The sequence below is a fragment of the Anomaloglossus baeobatrachus genome, chromosome 10, assembly GCF_048569485.1.
Source record: "Anomaloglossus baeobatrachus isolate aAnoBae1 chromosome 10, aAnoBae1.hap1, whole genome shotgun sequence".
Taxonomy (NCBI): Eukaryota; Metazoa; Chordata; class Amphibia; order Anura; family Aromobatidae; genus Anomaloglossus; species Anomaloglossus baeobatrachus.
The window spans coordinates 10,715,292-10,731,182 of NC_134362.1; the positions used below are offsets into that span (position 1 = coordinate 10,715,292).

At 50.6% G+C, this 15,891-nt stretch overlaps 1 protein-coding gene across 4 annotated transcripts in view; it reads right to left on the reverse strand.

Annotated features, from left to right (window-relative positions):
- Positions 1–12,393: 12,393 nt before the first annotated feature.
- Positions 12,394–15,891, reverse strand: part of FAR1 (fatty acyl-CoA reductase 1) — a 68,452-nt gene continuing 64,954 nt past the window's right edge. For all 4 annotated transcript variants that reach the window (XM_075325714.1, XM_075325716.1, XM_075325713.1 and 1 more), the window contains exon 12: positions 12,394–15,807. In XM_075325714.1, the coding sequence (XP_075181829.1) occupies positions 15,645–15,807 (163 nt within the window). In that variant the 3' untranslated portion in view covers positions 12,394–15,644. The remainder of the gene's footprint in view (positions 15,808–15,891) is intronic.

Here is a 15,891-nt window from a genome sequence, read left to right on the forward strand (position 1 = left end):
GAAGAGAGAGAGGTAAAAAACAAAACGGAAAAACGCAAAATGCCCGGGGGCTGAAGGGGTTAAAGTCTCCTAACAGAAGAAGATACAGTAAAAATGCCTTACCGTAGAGTCACCAGCAAACGCTCGTAAGTGTCACACTTCCGGATTTGGTCTTCAACGTAGCCAACCAGAATGTCGAAGGAATCCGGGGTCATCAGTACATCGCTGGCAAACCTTTCAGGGGGTCTTAACTCTAAATATAGAGTGCAATAAACCCCACGGGACATTCTGTGGGCTGTCAATGGGTGCATCCAAAAGCGTCGCCGAATCATGACGCGCTGTCGCTCTTTCTCCCGCACAATTACTGCTCACCGATTGGCCTCAAAATTGAAGTCCACAGAAATCCGCAAGATATTTGCTGTTATAGCCTCCATGTCTCCCTCTTTGTCTTCAAGCTGTCTTGTGCTGTGAAAGCACTGAATATATAGTTTTTCATTGGCCAATCAACAATTTAGTTTTTGTTTTAAAAAAAACGGATCCGTCAAAAAACGGAAAAGAAGGGAATTTTGTTACTTACCGTAAATTCCTTTTCTTCTAGCTCCAATTGGGAGACCCAGACGATTGGGTGTATAGCTACTGCCTCCGGAGGCCACACAAAGCATTACACTAAAAAGTGTAAGGCCCCTCCCCTTCTGGCTATACACCCCCCGTGGGATCACGGGCTGCTCAGTTTTAGTGCTAAAGCAAGAAGGAGGAAAGCCAATAACTGGTTTAAACAAATTCAATCCGAAGTAACATCGGAGAACTGAAACCGTTCAACATGAACAACATGTGTACCCGAAAAACAACCAAAAATCCCGAAGGAAACAGGGCGGGTGCTGGGTCTCCCAATTGGAGCTAGAAGAAAAGGAATTTACGGTAAGTAACAAAATTCCCTTCTTCTTCGGCGCTCTATTGGGAGACCCAGACGATTGGGACGTCCAAAAGCAGTCCCTGGGTGGGTAAGTAATACCTCAAGTGTGAGCTGCAAAACAGCCCTCTCCTACGAGGAGGCAACTGCCGCCTGCAGGACTCTTCTACCTAGTCTGGCGTCCGCCGAAGCGTAGGTATGCACCTGATAATGTTTGGTAAAAGTGTGCAGACTCGACCAGGTAGCTGCCTGGCACACCTGTTGAGCCGCAGCCTGGTGTCGTAAGGCCCAGGACGCACCCACGGCTCTGGTAGAATGGGCATTCAGCCCTGATGGAACCGGCAGCCCAGCAGAACGGTAGGCTTCAAGAATTGGTTCCTTGATCCATCGAGCCAGGGTGGATTTGGAAGCCTGCGATCCTTTGCGCTTACCAGCGACAAGGACAAAGAGTGCATCCGAGCGGCGCAGGGGCGCCGTGCGGGAAATGTAGATTCTGAGTGCTCTCACGAGATCCAACAAATGTAAATCCTTTTCAAACCGATGAACTGGATGAGGATAAAAGGAAGGTAAGGAGATATCCTGATTGAGATGAAAGGAGGATACCACCTTAGGGAGAAACTCCTGAATCGGGCGCAGCACTACCTTGTCCTGGTGAAAAACCAGGAAGGGAGCTTTGGATGACAACGCTGCCAGTTCGGATACCCTCCGAAGAGACGTGACCGCTACCAGAAAGGCCACTTTCTGGGAAAGTCGAGAAAGTGAAACATCCTTCAGAGGCTCGAAGGGCGACTTCTGGAGAGTAACTAGTACCCTGTTCAGATCCCATGGATCTAACGGCCGTTTGTACGGAGGGACGATGTGACAAACCCCCTGCAGGAACGTGCGTACCTGAGGAAGTCGTGCTAGACGCTTTTGAAAAAATACCGATAGCGCCGAGACTTGCCCTTTAAGGGAGCCTAGCGATAAGCCTTTTTCCAAACCAGATTGCAGGAAGGAAAGAAAAGTAGGCAATGCAAATGGCCAGGGGGACACTCCCTGTGCCGAGCACCAGGATAAGAAAATCTTCCACGTTCTGTGGTAGATCTGAGCAGACGTGGGCTTCCTAGCCTGTCTCATGGTGGCCACGACCCCTTGAGATAATCCTGAAGATGCTAGTATCCAGGACTCAATGGCCACACAGTCAGGTTCAGGGCCGCAGAATTCAGATGGAAAAACGGCCCTTGTGACAGTAAGTCTGGCCGGTCTGGTAGCGCCCACGGTTGGCCGACCGTGAGATGCCACAGATCCGGATACCACGACCTTCTCGGCCAGTCTGGGGCGACGAGCAGGACGCGGCGGCACTCGGACCTGATCTTGCGTAGCACTCTGGGCAAGAGTGCCAGAGGGGGAAACACATAGGGCAGCTGGAACTGCGACCAATCTTGCACTAAGGCGTCTGCCGCCAGAGCTCTGTGATCGCGAGACCGTGCCATGAAAGTTGGGACCTTGTTGTTGTGCCGGGACGCCATTAGGTCGACGTCCGGCCTTCCCCAGCGGCGACAGATTTCCTGAAACACGTCCGGGTGAAGGGACCATTCCCCTGCGTCCATACCCTGGCGACTGAGGAAGTCCGCTTCCCAGTTTTCTACGCCGGGGATGTGAACTGCGGAGATGGTGGAGGCCGTGGCCTCCACCCACATCAGAATCCGCCGGACTTCCTGGAAGGCTTGCCGACTGCGTGTCCCGCCTCGGTGGTTGATGTATGCCACCGCTGTGGAGTTGTCCGACTGAATTCGGATCTGCTTTCCCTCCAGCCACTGCTGGAAGGCTTGTAGGGCAAGATACACTGCCCTGATTTCCAGAACATTGATCTGAAGGGTGGACTCCTGCTGAGTCCACGTACCCTGAGCCCTGTGGTGGAGAAAAAACTGCTCCCCACCCTGACAGACTCGCGTCTGTCGTGACCACCGCCCAGGATGGGGGTAGGAAGGACCTTCCTTGTGATAATGAGGTGGGAAGAAGCCACCATTGAAGAGAGTCCTTGGTCGTCTGGGAAAGGGAGACTTTCCTGTCTAAGGACGTCGACTTCCCGTCCCATTGGCGGAGAATGTCCCATTGAAGTGGGCGCAGATGAAACTGCGCAAACGGGACTGCCTCCATTGCTGCCACCATCTTCCCCAGGAAGTGCATGAGGCGTCTTAAGGGGTGCGACTGGCCTTGAAGGAGCGAGTGCACCCCTGTCTGTAGTGAACGCTGCTTGTCCATCGGAAGCTTCACTGTCGCTGAGAGAGTATGAAACTCCATGCCAAGATATGTTAGCGATTGGGTCGGTGACAGATTTGACTTTGAAAAGTTGATGATCCACCCGAAACTCTGGAGAGTCTCCAGCGCAACGTTCAGGCTGTGTTGGCATGCCTCTTGAGAGGGTGCCTTGACAAGCAGATCGTCCAAGTAAGGGATCACCGAGTGTCCCTGAGAGTGCAAGACTGCTACCACTGCTGCCATGACCTTGGTGAAAACCCGTGGGGCTGTCGCCAGACCAAATGGCAGGGCTACGAACTGAAGGTGTTCGTCTCCTATAACGAAGCGTAGAAAACGCTGGTGCTCTGGAGCAATCGGCACGTGGAGATAAGCATCTTTGATGTCTATTGATGCTAGGAAATCTCCTTGAGACATCGAGGCAATGACGGAGCGGAGGGATTCCATCCGGAACCGCCTGGTTTTCACGTGCTTGTTGAGCAGTTTTAGGTCCAGAACAGGACGGAAAGAGCCGTCCTTTTTTGGCACCACAAACAGATTGGAGTAAAAACCTTGACCTCGTTCCTGAAGAGGAACAGGGATCACCACTCCCTCTGCACTTAGCGAGCACACCGCTTGCAGAAGAGCATCGGTTCGGTCGGGATGTGGGGAGGTTCTGAAGAACCGAGGCGGAGGACGAGAACTGAACTCTATCCGGTACCCGTGAGACAAAATGTCTGTTACCCACCGGTCTTTGACCTGTGGCAGCCAAATGCCGCAAAAGCGGGAGAGCCTGCCACCGACCGAGGATGCGGAGAGAGGAGGCCGAAAGTCATGAGGCAGCCGGCTTGGAAGCGGTTCCTCCGGCTGCTTTCTTTGGGCGTGAGTGAGTCCGCCAGGAATCTGAGCTCCTCTGCTCCTTCTGAGTCCTTTTGGACGAGGAGAATTGGGTCCTGCCCGAACCTCGAAAGGACCGAAACCTCGACTGTCCCTTCCACTGTTGAGGTTTGCTTGATCTGGGCTGGGGTAAGGAAGAGTCCTTACCCTTGGACTGTTTAATGATTTCCGCCAATTGCTCACCAAACAGCCTGTCTTGAGATAATGGCAAACTGGTTAAGCATTTTTTGGAAGCAGAATCTGCTTTCCATTCCTTTAACCATAAGGCTCTGCGTAAAACCACCGAGTTGGCGGACGCCATTGACGTACGGCTGGTAGAGTCCAAGACCGCATTGATAGCGTAAGTCGCAAACGCAGACATTTGCGAAGTCAAGGACGCCACCTGCGGCACCGATGGACGTATGATAGAGTCCACCTGCGCCAGACCAGCTGAAATAGCTTGGAGTGCCCACACGGCTGCGAATGCTGGAGCAAACGACGCGCCGATAGCTTCATAGACAGATTTCAACCAAAGGTCCATCTGTCTGTCATTGGCATCTTTAAGTGAAGCCCCATCCTCCACTGCAACTATGGATCTAGCCGCAAGCCTGGAGATTGGGGGGTCCACCTTTGGACACTGGGTCCAGCGTTTGACCACGTCAGGGGGAAAGGGATAATGTGTATCCTTAAGACGTTTGGAGAAACGCTTATCTGGATAAGCATGGTGTTTCTGGACTGCTTCTCTGAAGTCCGCGTGGTCCAGAAAAGAGCTCAATTTACGTTTGGGATACCTAAAATGGAATTTCTCCTGCTGTGCTGCTGCCTCCTCCGCTGGAGGAGAAATATCCAGCAGTCTATTGATGGCCGCTATAAGATCATTCACCATGGCGTCACCATCAGGGGTATCCAGGTTGAGAGCAGTCTCAGGATTGGACTCCTGATCACCTAGTTCTGTCTCATCATACAGAGAATCCTCTCGCTGAGACCCTGACCAGCGTGATGACGCCGAGGGTCTCTCCCAGCGAGCTCGCTTAGGCTGCCTGGGACTGTCGTCCGAGTCAGAGCCTTCAGCCTGTGATGTCTGGGACCCCCTTGGAGCACGGATTAGTTCCAACTGAGGGGGACCGGGGAACATTGAATCAGCAGTGCCCATGGTCTGAGTGACCGGCCTGGCCTGCAAGGTTTCTAGAATTTTTGTCATAGTCACAGACATCTTATCAGCAAAAACTGCAAATTCTGTCCCCGTCACCGGGGCAGGGTTCACAGGCGTCTCTGCCTGGGCCACTACTAGCATAGACTCCGGCTGACGAAGTGGCACAGGGACCGAACATTGCACACAATGGGGGTCAGGGGAACCTGCCGGTAGATCAGCCCCACATGCGGTACAGGCAGCATATGAAGCCCGTGCCTTGGCACCCTTGCTTTTTGCGGATGACATGCTGTTGTCTCCTCAGAGCAATATAGGGGTATAAGCCAAGAAGCGACCGTACAGTGCAATATATAGGTACAGATAAAGTACACAAAACAACACTGTGGCACTAGTGGGGTCAGCACCTAGGTGCTGCTTACCGTCCGCTTAACAGCGGGTGTGTGGTCGCCAGAATCCCCTGTCTGGGTCTCCCAGGGCTATGTCCGTTCTCCAGCTCAGACTGCGTGCAGGAATGGCTGCCGGCGTCCTGTGAAGAGGGGCGGGCCGTGGGCGTGCTGCAGACAAAGAGCGGGAAACTGGCGTCCCACTGTGCCCAGTGAGAGGGCTGGAGTATGTAAATAAGACTCCAGCCCTCGGCGCTGACTATTGTACAGCGTCTCTCCCCTTCCCTGACTGACAGGGCTGGGGGCGGGAACGAAACGTAACTAGGCCGCAGAAGCCGGGGACTAGATTTACAAGCGCTGCCGTCGTAAAAGCACGGTCGGCGCGAAGTCCCCGGCGCACCACAAGTCTCAGCCGCGCCGCAGTCACCATGGCGGCCGGCGCGGTAGTTCCCCACACATAAACTCACTCAGCAAAGCTGCAGTGAGTATAACCCCAAGCGCGCAGCGCTACTGTCCCCGGCGCACTAGAACACCCAGCAACGCTGGAGTGTGTCTGTGCCTGTCTGCACGGGGACACAGAGTACCTGAATGTTGCAGGGCCTTGTCCCTGACGGTACCCTAGCTCCGTATCCAGCAGGATCTCCGGGTCTGTGGATGGAGCCCGGCCTCAGAGCCTGGAGGCCGGTAAGATCCCACTTCACCAGAGCCCTTCAGGGGGATGGGGAAGGAAAACAGCATGTGGGCTCCAGCCTCCGTACCCGCAATGGGTACCTCAACCTTAGCAAACACCGCCAACAAGAGTGGGGTGAGAAGGGAGCATGCTGGGGGCCCTAGTATGGGCCCACTTTTCTTCCATCCGATATAGTCAGCAGCTACTGCTGACTAAACAGTAGAGCTATGCGTGGATGTCTGACCTCCTTCGCACAAAGCATAAAACTGAGCAGCCCGTGATCCCACGGGGGGTGTATAGCCAGAAGGGGAGGGGCCTTACACTTTTTAGTGTAATGCTTTGTGTGGCCTCCGGAGGCAGTAGCTATACACCCAATCGTCTGGGTCTCCCAATGGAGCGCCGAAGAAAAAACGGATGCCAAAACTGGACGAAACGGATCCGTTTCGTCCGTTTTTGCACATTTGCTGCCGGATCCGTTGCATCTGGCACAAACCGGATTGTGAGTGATTGCAAAAAACTGATGTGTGAAAGCAGCCGGTAACAATGGGAACAATGCGGTGTGTGAACTCGTGCGGAGCGGCCAGAGATTTCACCACCTAATCACACCGTGAGGCCGTACACAGTCGCCGCGCACCCGTACACCATCACGCTGCAGCACAGGTGCCGGACCACCGGCTGCTTTCATCCACAGATCATTGCATTTCTCCTTTCTAGGCAGATCCTGCACAGACCTGTCGTCTCGCAGCATAATACGGCCGGACTCACACCTGATATTAGATTTCCTCCAGCGTTGGCAGCTCTTCCCCTCTGCTTTACACTGAAGCACTGATCACTTTTTGGTTGCAGCTTATAAATGCAGCAAGTTTTCAGATCTCCAATAGAGCGATACATCACCAGGTGCACGTACATCATAGCCCCCCCAATACTATACAGTGTGTCCCCCCGTATCCTGTATACACCACCCCTATATACAGTGTGTCCACCCGTATCCTGTATACGCCGCACCTATATACAGTGTGTCCGCCCGTATCCTGTATACGCCGCACCTATATAGTGTGTCCGCACGTATCCTGTATACGCCGCACCTATATACAGCGTGTCCGCCCATATCCTGTATACGCCGCACCTATATACAGCGTGTCCGCCCATATCCTGTATACGCCGCACCTATATACAGCGTGTCCGCCCATATCCTGTATACGCCGCACCTCTATACAGCGTGTCCACCCATATCCTGTATACACCGCACCTCTATACAGCGTGTCCACCCAGATCCTGTATACACCGCACCTATATACAGCGTGTCCACCCATATCCTGTATACACCGCACCTATATACAGCGTGTCCACCCATATCCTGTATACACCGCACCTATATACAGCGTGTCCACCCATATCCTGTATACACCGCACCTATATACAGTGCGTCCACCCATATCCTGTATACACCGCACCTATATACAGTGTGTCCACCCATATCCTGTATACACCACACCTACAGTTAGGTCCAGAAATCTTTGGCCAGTGACACAATTTTGGCGACTTGGGCTCTGCATGCCACCACATTGGATTTGAAATGAAACCTCTACAACAGAATTCAAGTGCAGATTGTAACGTTTAATTTGAAGGTTTGAACAAAAATATCTGATAGAAATTGTAGGAATTGTCACATTTCTTTACAAACACTCCACATTTTAGGAGGTCAAAAGTAATTGGACAAATAAACCAAACCCAAACAAAATATTTTTATTTTCAATATTTTGTTGCGAATCCTTTGGAGGCAATCACTGCCTTAAGTCTGGAACCCATGGACATCACCAAACGCTGGGTTTCCTCCTTCTTAATGCTTTGCCAGGCCTTTACAGCCGCAGCCTTCAGGTCTTGATTGTTTGTGGGTCTTTCCGTCTTAAGTCTGGATTTGAGCAAGTGAAATGCATGCTCAATTGGGTTAAGATCTGGTGATTGACTTGGCCATTGCAGAATGTTCCACTTTTTTGCACTCATGAACTCCTGGGTAGCTTTGGCTGTATGCTTGGGGTCATTGTCCATCTGTACTATGAAGCGCCGTCCGATCAACTTTGCGGCATTTGGCTGAATCTGGGCTGAAAGTATATCCCGGTACACTTCAGAATTCATCCGGCTACTCTTGTCTGCTGTTATGTCATCAATAAACACAAGTGACCCAGTGCCATTGAAAGCCATGCATGCCCATGCCATCACGTTGCCTCCACCATGTTTTACAGAGGATGTGGTGTGCCTTGGATCATGTGCCGTTCCCTTTCTTCTCCACACTTTTTTCTTCCCATCATTCTGGTACAGGTTGATCTTTGTCTCATCTGTCCATAGAATACTTTTCCAGAACTGAGCCGGCTTCATGAGGTGTTTTTCAGCAAATGTAACTCTGGCCTGTCTATTTTTGGAATTGATGAATGGTTTGCATCTAGATGTGAACCCTTTGTATTTACTTTCATGGAGTCTTCTCTTTACTGGTGACTTAGAGACAGATACACCTACTTCACTGAGAGTGTTCTGGACTTCAGTTGATGTTGTGAACGGGTTCTTCTTCACCAAAGAAAGTATGCGGCGATCATCCACCACTGTTGTCATCCGTGGACGCCCAGGCCTTTTTGGGTTCCCAAGCTCACCAGTCAATTCCTTTTTTCTCAGAATGTACCCGACTGTTGATTTTGCTACTCCAAGCATGTCTGCTATCTCTCTGATGGATTTTTTCTTTTTTTCAGCCTCAGGATGTTCTGCTTCACCTCAATTGAGAGTTCCTTAGACCGCATGTTGTCTGGTCACAGCAACAGCTTCCAAATGCAAAACCACACACCTGTAATCAACCCCAGACCTTTTAACTACTTCATTGATTACAGGTTAACGAGGGAGACGCCTTCAGAGTTAATTGCAGCCCTTAGAGTCCCTTGTCCAATTACTTTTGGTCCCTTGAAAAAGAGGAGGCTATGCATTACAGAGCTATGATTCCTAAACCCTTTCTCCGATTTGGATGTGAAAACTCTCATATTACAGCTGGGAGTGTGCACTTTCAGCCCATATTATATATAGAATTGTATTTCTGAACATGTTTTTGTAAACAGCTAAAATAACAAAACTTGTGTCACTGTCCAAATATTTCTGGACCTAACTGTATATACAGTGTGTCCACCCATCTCCTGTATACACCACACCTATATACAGTGTGTGCACCCATCTCCTGTATACACCGCACCTATATACAGTGTGTAAACCCATCTCCTGTATGCACCGCACCTATATACAGTGTGTGCACCCATATCCTGTATACACCACACCTATATACAGTGTGTCCACCCATATCCTGGATACACCGCACCTATATACAGTGTGTCCACCCATATCCTGTATACACCGCACCTATATACAGTGTGTGCACCCATATCCTGTAAACACCGCACCTATATACAGTGTGTGCACCCATATCCTGTATACACCGCACCTATATACAGTGTGTCCACCCATATCCTGTATACACCGCACCTATATACAGTGTGTGCACCCATATCCTGTATACACCGCACCTATATACAGTGTGTCCACCCATATCCTGTATACACCGCACCTATATACAGTGTGTCCACCCATATCCTGTATACACCGCACCTATATACAGTGTGTCCACCCATATCCTGTATACACCACACCTATATACAGTGTGTCCACCCATATCCTGTATACACCGCACCTATATACAGTGTGTCCACCCATATCCTGTATACACACCTATATACAGTGTGTCCACCCATATCCTGTATACACCGCCATTAACTTGAGAACGGCGGCAGCTATAGGCATAGAAGTGGTTGTAACAGTGTGTCCCTCCCCCGCCTGTGCTCATGGTGTAAGAGTCTGTCTCTCCTTGACTGTCCTGTATGTACTACTGGTGGGTGATTGTTTGTTCTTCTCAGCATGAGACTTCTCCAATCCACAACTTGGTAAACAAAACAGAGCCAGGAGTCTAAAGTCCATTCATGTATCAAGTGTCCAGGCGGAGTTGGACTCTTCTGCCCACCTTAGGGGCTGATCCCAGGAGAGAAGAACAATGAGACCCATGTTAGGTTGGTTAGTTGAATCTCGGCTGGAGAAGGACTAGGATCTATTGCTGAGGCTGGATCCTAGGGCCTGTGTATGGACTGTCACAGACTGGAGATCAGTGGCCACGTGGAATTGTGTTGTCTCAGCCACGCTATCGGATTTAAGGAACACATCTAAGGACTGTTGTTGCATTTTCTTTGGCATCGGATTGGTGTGTGGCGCCCCGGATCTGTTTTCTTTGTGTGGACTCTAAAGAACCATTTGGATATTGGATGTTTTATGCTCCCTGCCTCATTAAATCTTGTTGGATTGTTCATCAGCCTGGCGTCCCTTACCGCTCTGTCACATACACCGTCACAGTGGTGTCTAGGTATAGTAAAGTAGCCATGCACTACGCAATGAAACCACCTATAGCGCCACCTGGTGGAAAACAACGGAGTTAGCATTTTTATCTCAAAAACGGAACGAGATAGAGAAAAAAAGTGAATTACAAAGTTTTGGGCGTCATCAATTCAATAGGAATCCACACCTTGCACAGAAATGCTGTGATTAGAAGGTGTAAACCTCACAAGGCTGCGGACGTGAAGCGACACCTCATGGAGACCTCCTACAAGTCATTGGGTATGGGGCTGTGTGGAGTGGCCTCCGCTCACCTGACCTGACCCCATAGGACTTCTCTCTGTGAGGTCACATCACACAGCCGGTGTATGCGACCCCTCCCCCAACATTGCAGGACCTACCACCACGTATCACAGATGCTTGTGCAAACGTGTCACCTGCCATATTGCACAGCGTGCAGCAAGATACAGTATGCTGTGCAGAGTCCAGATGTGCACTGCAGCCAGATACAGTATGCTGTGCAGAGTCCAGATGTGCACTGCAGCCAGATACAGTATGCTGTGCAGAGGCCAGATGTGCATTGCAGCCAGATACAGTATGCTGTGCAGAGGCCAGATGTGCACTGCAGCCAGATACAGTATGCTGTGCAGAGGCCAGATGTGCATTGCAGCCAGATACAGTATGCTGTGCAGAGGCCAGATGTGCATTGCAGCCAGATACAGTATGCTGTGCAGAGGCCAGATGTGCATTGCAGCAAGATACAGTATGCTGTGCAGAGGCCAGATGTGCATTGCAGCCAGATACAGTATGCTGTGCAGAGGCCAGATGTGCATTGCAGCCAGATACAGTATGCTGTGCAGAGGCCAGATGTGCATTGCAGCCAGATACAGTATGCTGTGCAGAGGCCAGATGTGCATTGCAGCCAGATACAGTATGCTGTGCAGAGGCCAGATGTGCATTGCAGCCAGATACAGTATGCTGTGCAGAGCCCAGATGTGCATTGCAGCAAGATACAGTATGCTGTGCAGAGCCCAGATGTGCATTGCAGCAAGATACAGTATGCTGTGCAGAGCCCAGATGTGCATTGCAGCAAGATACAGTATGCTGTGCAGAGGCCTGATGTGCATTGCAGCAAGATACAGTATGCTGTGCAGAGCCCAGATGTGCATTGCAGCAAGATACAGTATGCTGTGCAGAGGCCAGATGTGCATTGCAGCAAGATACAGTATGCTGTGCAGAGGCCAGATGTGCATTGCAGCAAGATACAGTATGCAGTGCAGAGCCCAGAGGTGCATTGCAGCTGACGGGGGCCACTAATGAGCGCCATATGCGTGACCAGCATTCAATGTTTGGGGGGTCATAGGTTTCATATCATAGCATTTCTGTGCAAGGTGTTGATTCGTATTGAATTGATGACACCCTACAACTTTGTAATTCACTTTTTTTCTCTATCTCGTTCCGTTTTCGAGATAAAAATACTAACTCCGTTGTTTTCCACCAGGTGGCGCTATAGGTGGTGTCATTGCGTAGCGCATGGCTACTTTACTATACCTAGACACCACTTCTATGCCTATAGCTGCCGCCGTTCTCAAGGTAATGGCAGTGGACAGGATATGGGTGGACACACTGTGTACTAGTATCAAAAAGCCCGCAGCACATTACAACCCGGTCACTGGAGGAGGAACAGCTGCAGTGTCCGTGCGCTGACAGGTGACGTGCTCCGGGGGGTGCTGATAATCCCTCACTCAACCCTGCAATTAATAAATCACAAGGCAAACAAAAAAATACGACACAAAAGTCACAAAAGTCATAATTTATTTGTTTTCTGTCTCCCTACGGTCGCTGCCTGCGGTCTCTCACACTCGGTGCGGTCCTGGACCCGGCAGCAGAGCAGGAATAAAGGCTATACAAGTCTGAAAATAAAATGACATCTCACGTGTTACTGAACCTGCGGCACAGGAGGCCGAGGAAGGGTCTCCAAAATGACATCCACACCTACAGGAATAAGGTGCCTGGTGGAAGAGCATCGCACGACAAGAACGCGGGGGGAGGGGAATGCAACAACAGTAAGGTAAAGGGGTCTGCACCAAGTGACGGGACCGAAACCGCAGGATGGGGGCGCCAACACACTGGCCGGGGGTAGGATGGGGGGGCCACGTGTGGTGAATGCAACAAACAGTAAGGTAAAGGGGTCTGCACCAAGTGACGGCACAGACAGACCACAGGCAGGGGGCACCCACACAACAGCTGGGGGTAAGGGTTTAGGACGCCCATGCCAACACACATTTTGGGGGGATTTTAGGACGCCTATACCCACACTTACCCTGGGAGAGGGGACACCCATGCCCACGCACTGGCCAGGGAGAGTGTGTGTGTGTGTGTGTGTGTGTGTGTGTGTGTGTGTGTGTGTGTGTGTGTGTGTGTGAAGATCCCCCCGCCTCTCGCGCACATTCACACATCGCTTCTTCCACCTCCGCAGTTTGTTCGCTGCAATTTTTATTGTCCCAATGAATCAAAAACTAAACCAAAAACACCTACATTTTCAGGAGGATTCAATGACCGTTTTGTGCACACAGCTCCTATACAGAGCGATGCGTCTCCATGGTAACAGAAAGCCAGGACTACACACCCTCTGACCCGCAGTCACCGTCTCCCATCGGTCGCTGACTTCTTCCTAATCCAAATGTCCAGCAAGTTATTAAAAAAGACAAATGTGCACGTGCAGGATCAGACTACGCAGGGTTTGTTTGTGGTCTGTTACCATGGAGACGCAGGAGTCCGGAGAGGAGCTGTAAGCACTAAACGGTGATTTTTTTTTTCCCTTTTTAAATGAAATCTTCGGCAAAGTTGCTTCATTTTTGATGCATTGAGACAATAAATGGCGGAGATGAACATGACCATGTGACACTTGTGGCCCCTGTACACGTGGCATCATCCCGGGGTGCAGAGCAGCATAGAAATGCGGATGAGGTCCTGACAAGTGAAGGCCGACCACTGCCAGCCATTCCCAAGGGACCCCCGAATGTTTACCACCCACATACAGACCCTTCAACTTCCAGGAGGAGTTACAGAGTATGGGGGATAATGGGCAACGTTAGGCACCATGGCCGCTCTCTTATCCCACAGACTTGGCTTGACATAACAGAACAGCGCCACTCCTCCTCACAGGTTCAGTGTGGTACTGCAACCCCATAAATTCAAGGGAAACTGAACTGCAAAAACAGGCGAGGCGCTGATACCAGCGAGGCGTCTAATCTCATACCTCCCCTTTCCTAAGCACATGAGGCCGGGGGCACGGGGTAGAAATAACCCGTAACATGAGCCGGGCGCGGTCTGTACACCGGTGTCTGGTAATGGCTGAGACTCGTCTCACACCAAGGAGGAGATGAGAGCGCAGCACCGGAGGGAGCGCAGCACCGGAGGGAGCGCAGCACCGGAGGGAGCGCAGCACCGGAGGGAGCGGATGCAGGAGCAGTCAGTGACACGAGGGCCGGCGCTCACCGCTTCATTCTGCACAATGGGAGGAGATGAGAGCGCAGCACCGGAGGGAGCAGACGCAGGAGCAGTCAGTGACACTAGGGCCGGCGCTCACCACACTATGTAACAATTCCCGGGACATAGAAACATTACAAAAATGGCCAGAAACACGTCAGCACAAAGAATTAAGGAAGGAAGGAAGGAAGGAAGGAAGGAAAAAAGAAAAAAAAAAGGGAAGGGGGGGGAAAAAAGAAGGTAAGGGGGAAAAAAAAGAAGGTAAGGGGGAAAAAAAAGAAGGTAAGGGGGAAAAAAAAGAAGGTAAGGGGGGAAAAAAAGAAGGTAAGGGGGAAAAAAAAAAAGAAGGTAAGGGGGGAAAAAAAAGGTCAGGGGAAAAAAAGGAAGAAAAAAAAAAGGCAATAATAAGGGGGGAAAAGGACAAAGGAAAAAAAAGGGAAAAAAAGGAAAGGAAGGAAGAAAAAAGGCAACAAATAAGAAAAAAAAACCCCATACAACGTTATAAAAACTGAAGAGTAAAAAAGAAAATACAAAAAGGAAAATGGCACAAAGAAGCAGAAATAAGAGGGTGAAAGAGGCAGCAAAGGAGGCACACTATTCACTACAGAGAACATGAGACCAGCGCTCACCCCCCCCCGCTGAGGCACTACAACTCCCAGCATACCACATACAACTCCCTACTAATCGGGGATCGCTCACATGCCTTCACAGCTTTTGTATTCCCCATAAAATAATTTTGGAGCTTTCTAAACAGTTTTGACGCTCCTCTGTAATTACTCCTGGAAGTGAATACATTGAAACCTGGGCTCCAGCCTTGTCCCTACAATCTGTGCTGGTCGTGTCAGGACACACCCCATTTACGAAAAGTATTGACAAGGCGTATTGTCCATTTCCAGGAGGAATAACAGAGGCTCTGCCAACACAATTCAAAGAATAAATGTTCCAAAAATCCCCATCATCAGGAGTTTATAGGTACGTGCTGAAAAAGACATGGCAGCAGAGCATCTCTGCATCAGGCAGTTCCTCTGTAATTCCTCCTGGCAATGTATAAGTACCATTCCTCGTCAATGAAGCCCATCCCTACTCTCTTTGATGGTCCAGTTGGTGTCAGGACAAAGTACGACAGAGCCCAGTTTATAATTAAACATTTCCAGGAGGAATAACAGAGGTACACAATAACAAGGTTGTAAGAAAAGATTGAGCAAAACAAGAACATTAAGGAGTTTGCTGAAATTTACTACCACAGCCGCGGTCAGGCGAGCGGAGGCGTCCCCCTCACCCACACTGGGCAGGAAATGCTGGGAGTGTTAGTCCGCCGCTTGATACAGATACTTGATCATAGCACCCATCAATGTCCTCCACCAGGCGTGGCACATAGCGGTGTGGTACAGGGGATCATGTGGCTTGTGGAGGTGTCCTTGGTGGCGGCCGGCGGTGACGTGTTTGTATAAGGTACACTTTGAGAACGGATATGGTGATGGCCGTACAGGACGTGGAGAACGCGGTGTACAGTCTGTGCAGTCTGCGCTGTGCATAGATGTCGGGCGCTCCGCCTCTTCAGTATCTCATGGTGCTGGACGCTCGGAAGTAAGACAGAAACTTGAAACACAGACTAACCACAAAGTACCAGATGTTCCGCGCCATCTGCGAGCGCGCAATGAACACGCGCCAGATGAGGACCACCAGGACCGTATTGAAGCCATAGCGAATGTTCCTCAACCTGGAAAATAAGGAGAAGACAGAGTAAGAAATCTGCATCACGAGCGACGGCGACCTCCTCTCCTATAGAAAGCGACAGGCGCGG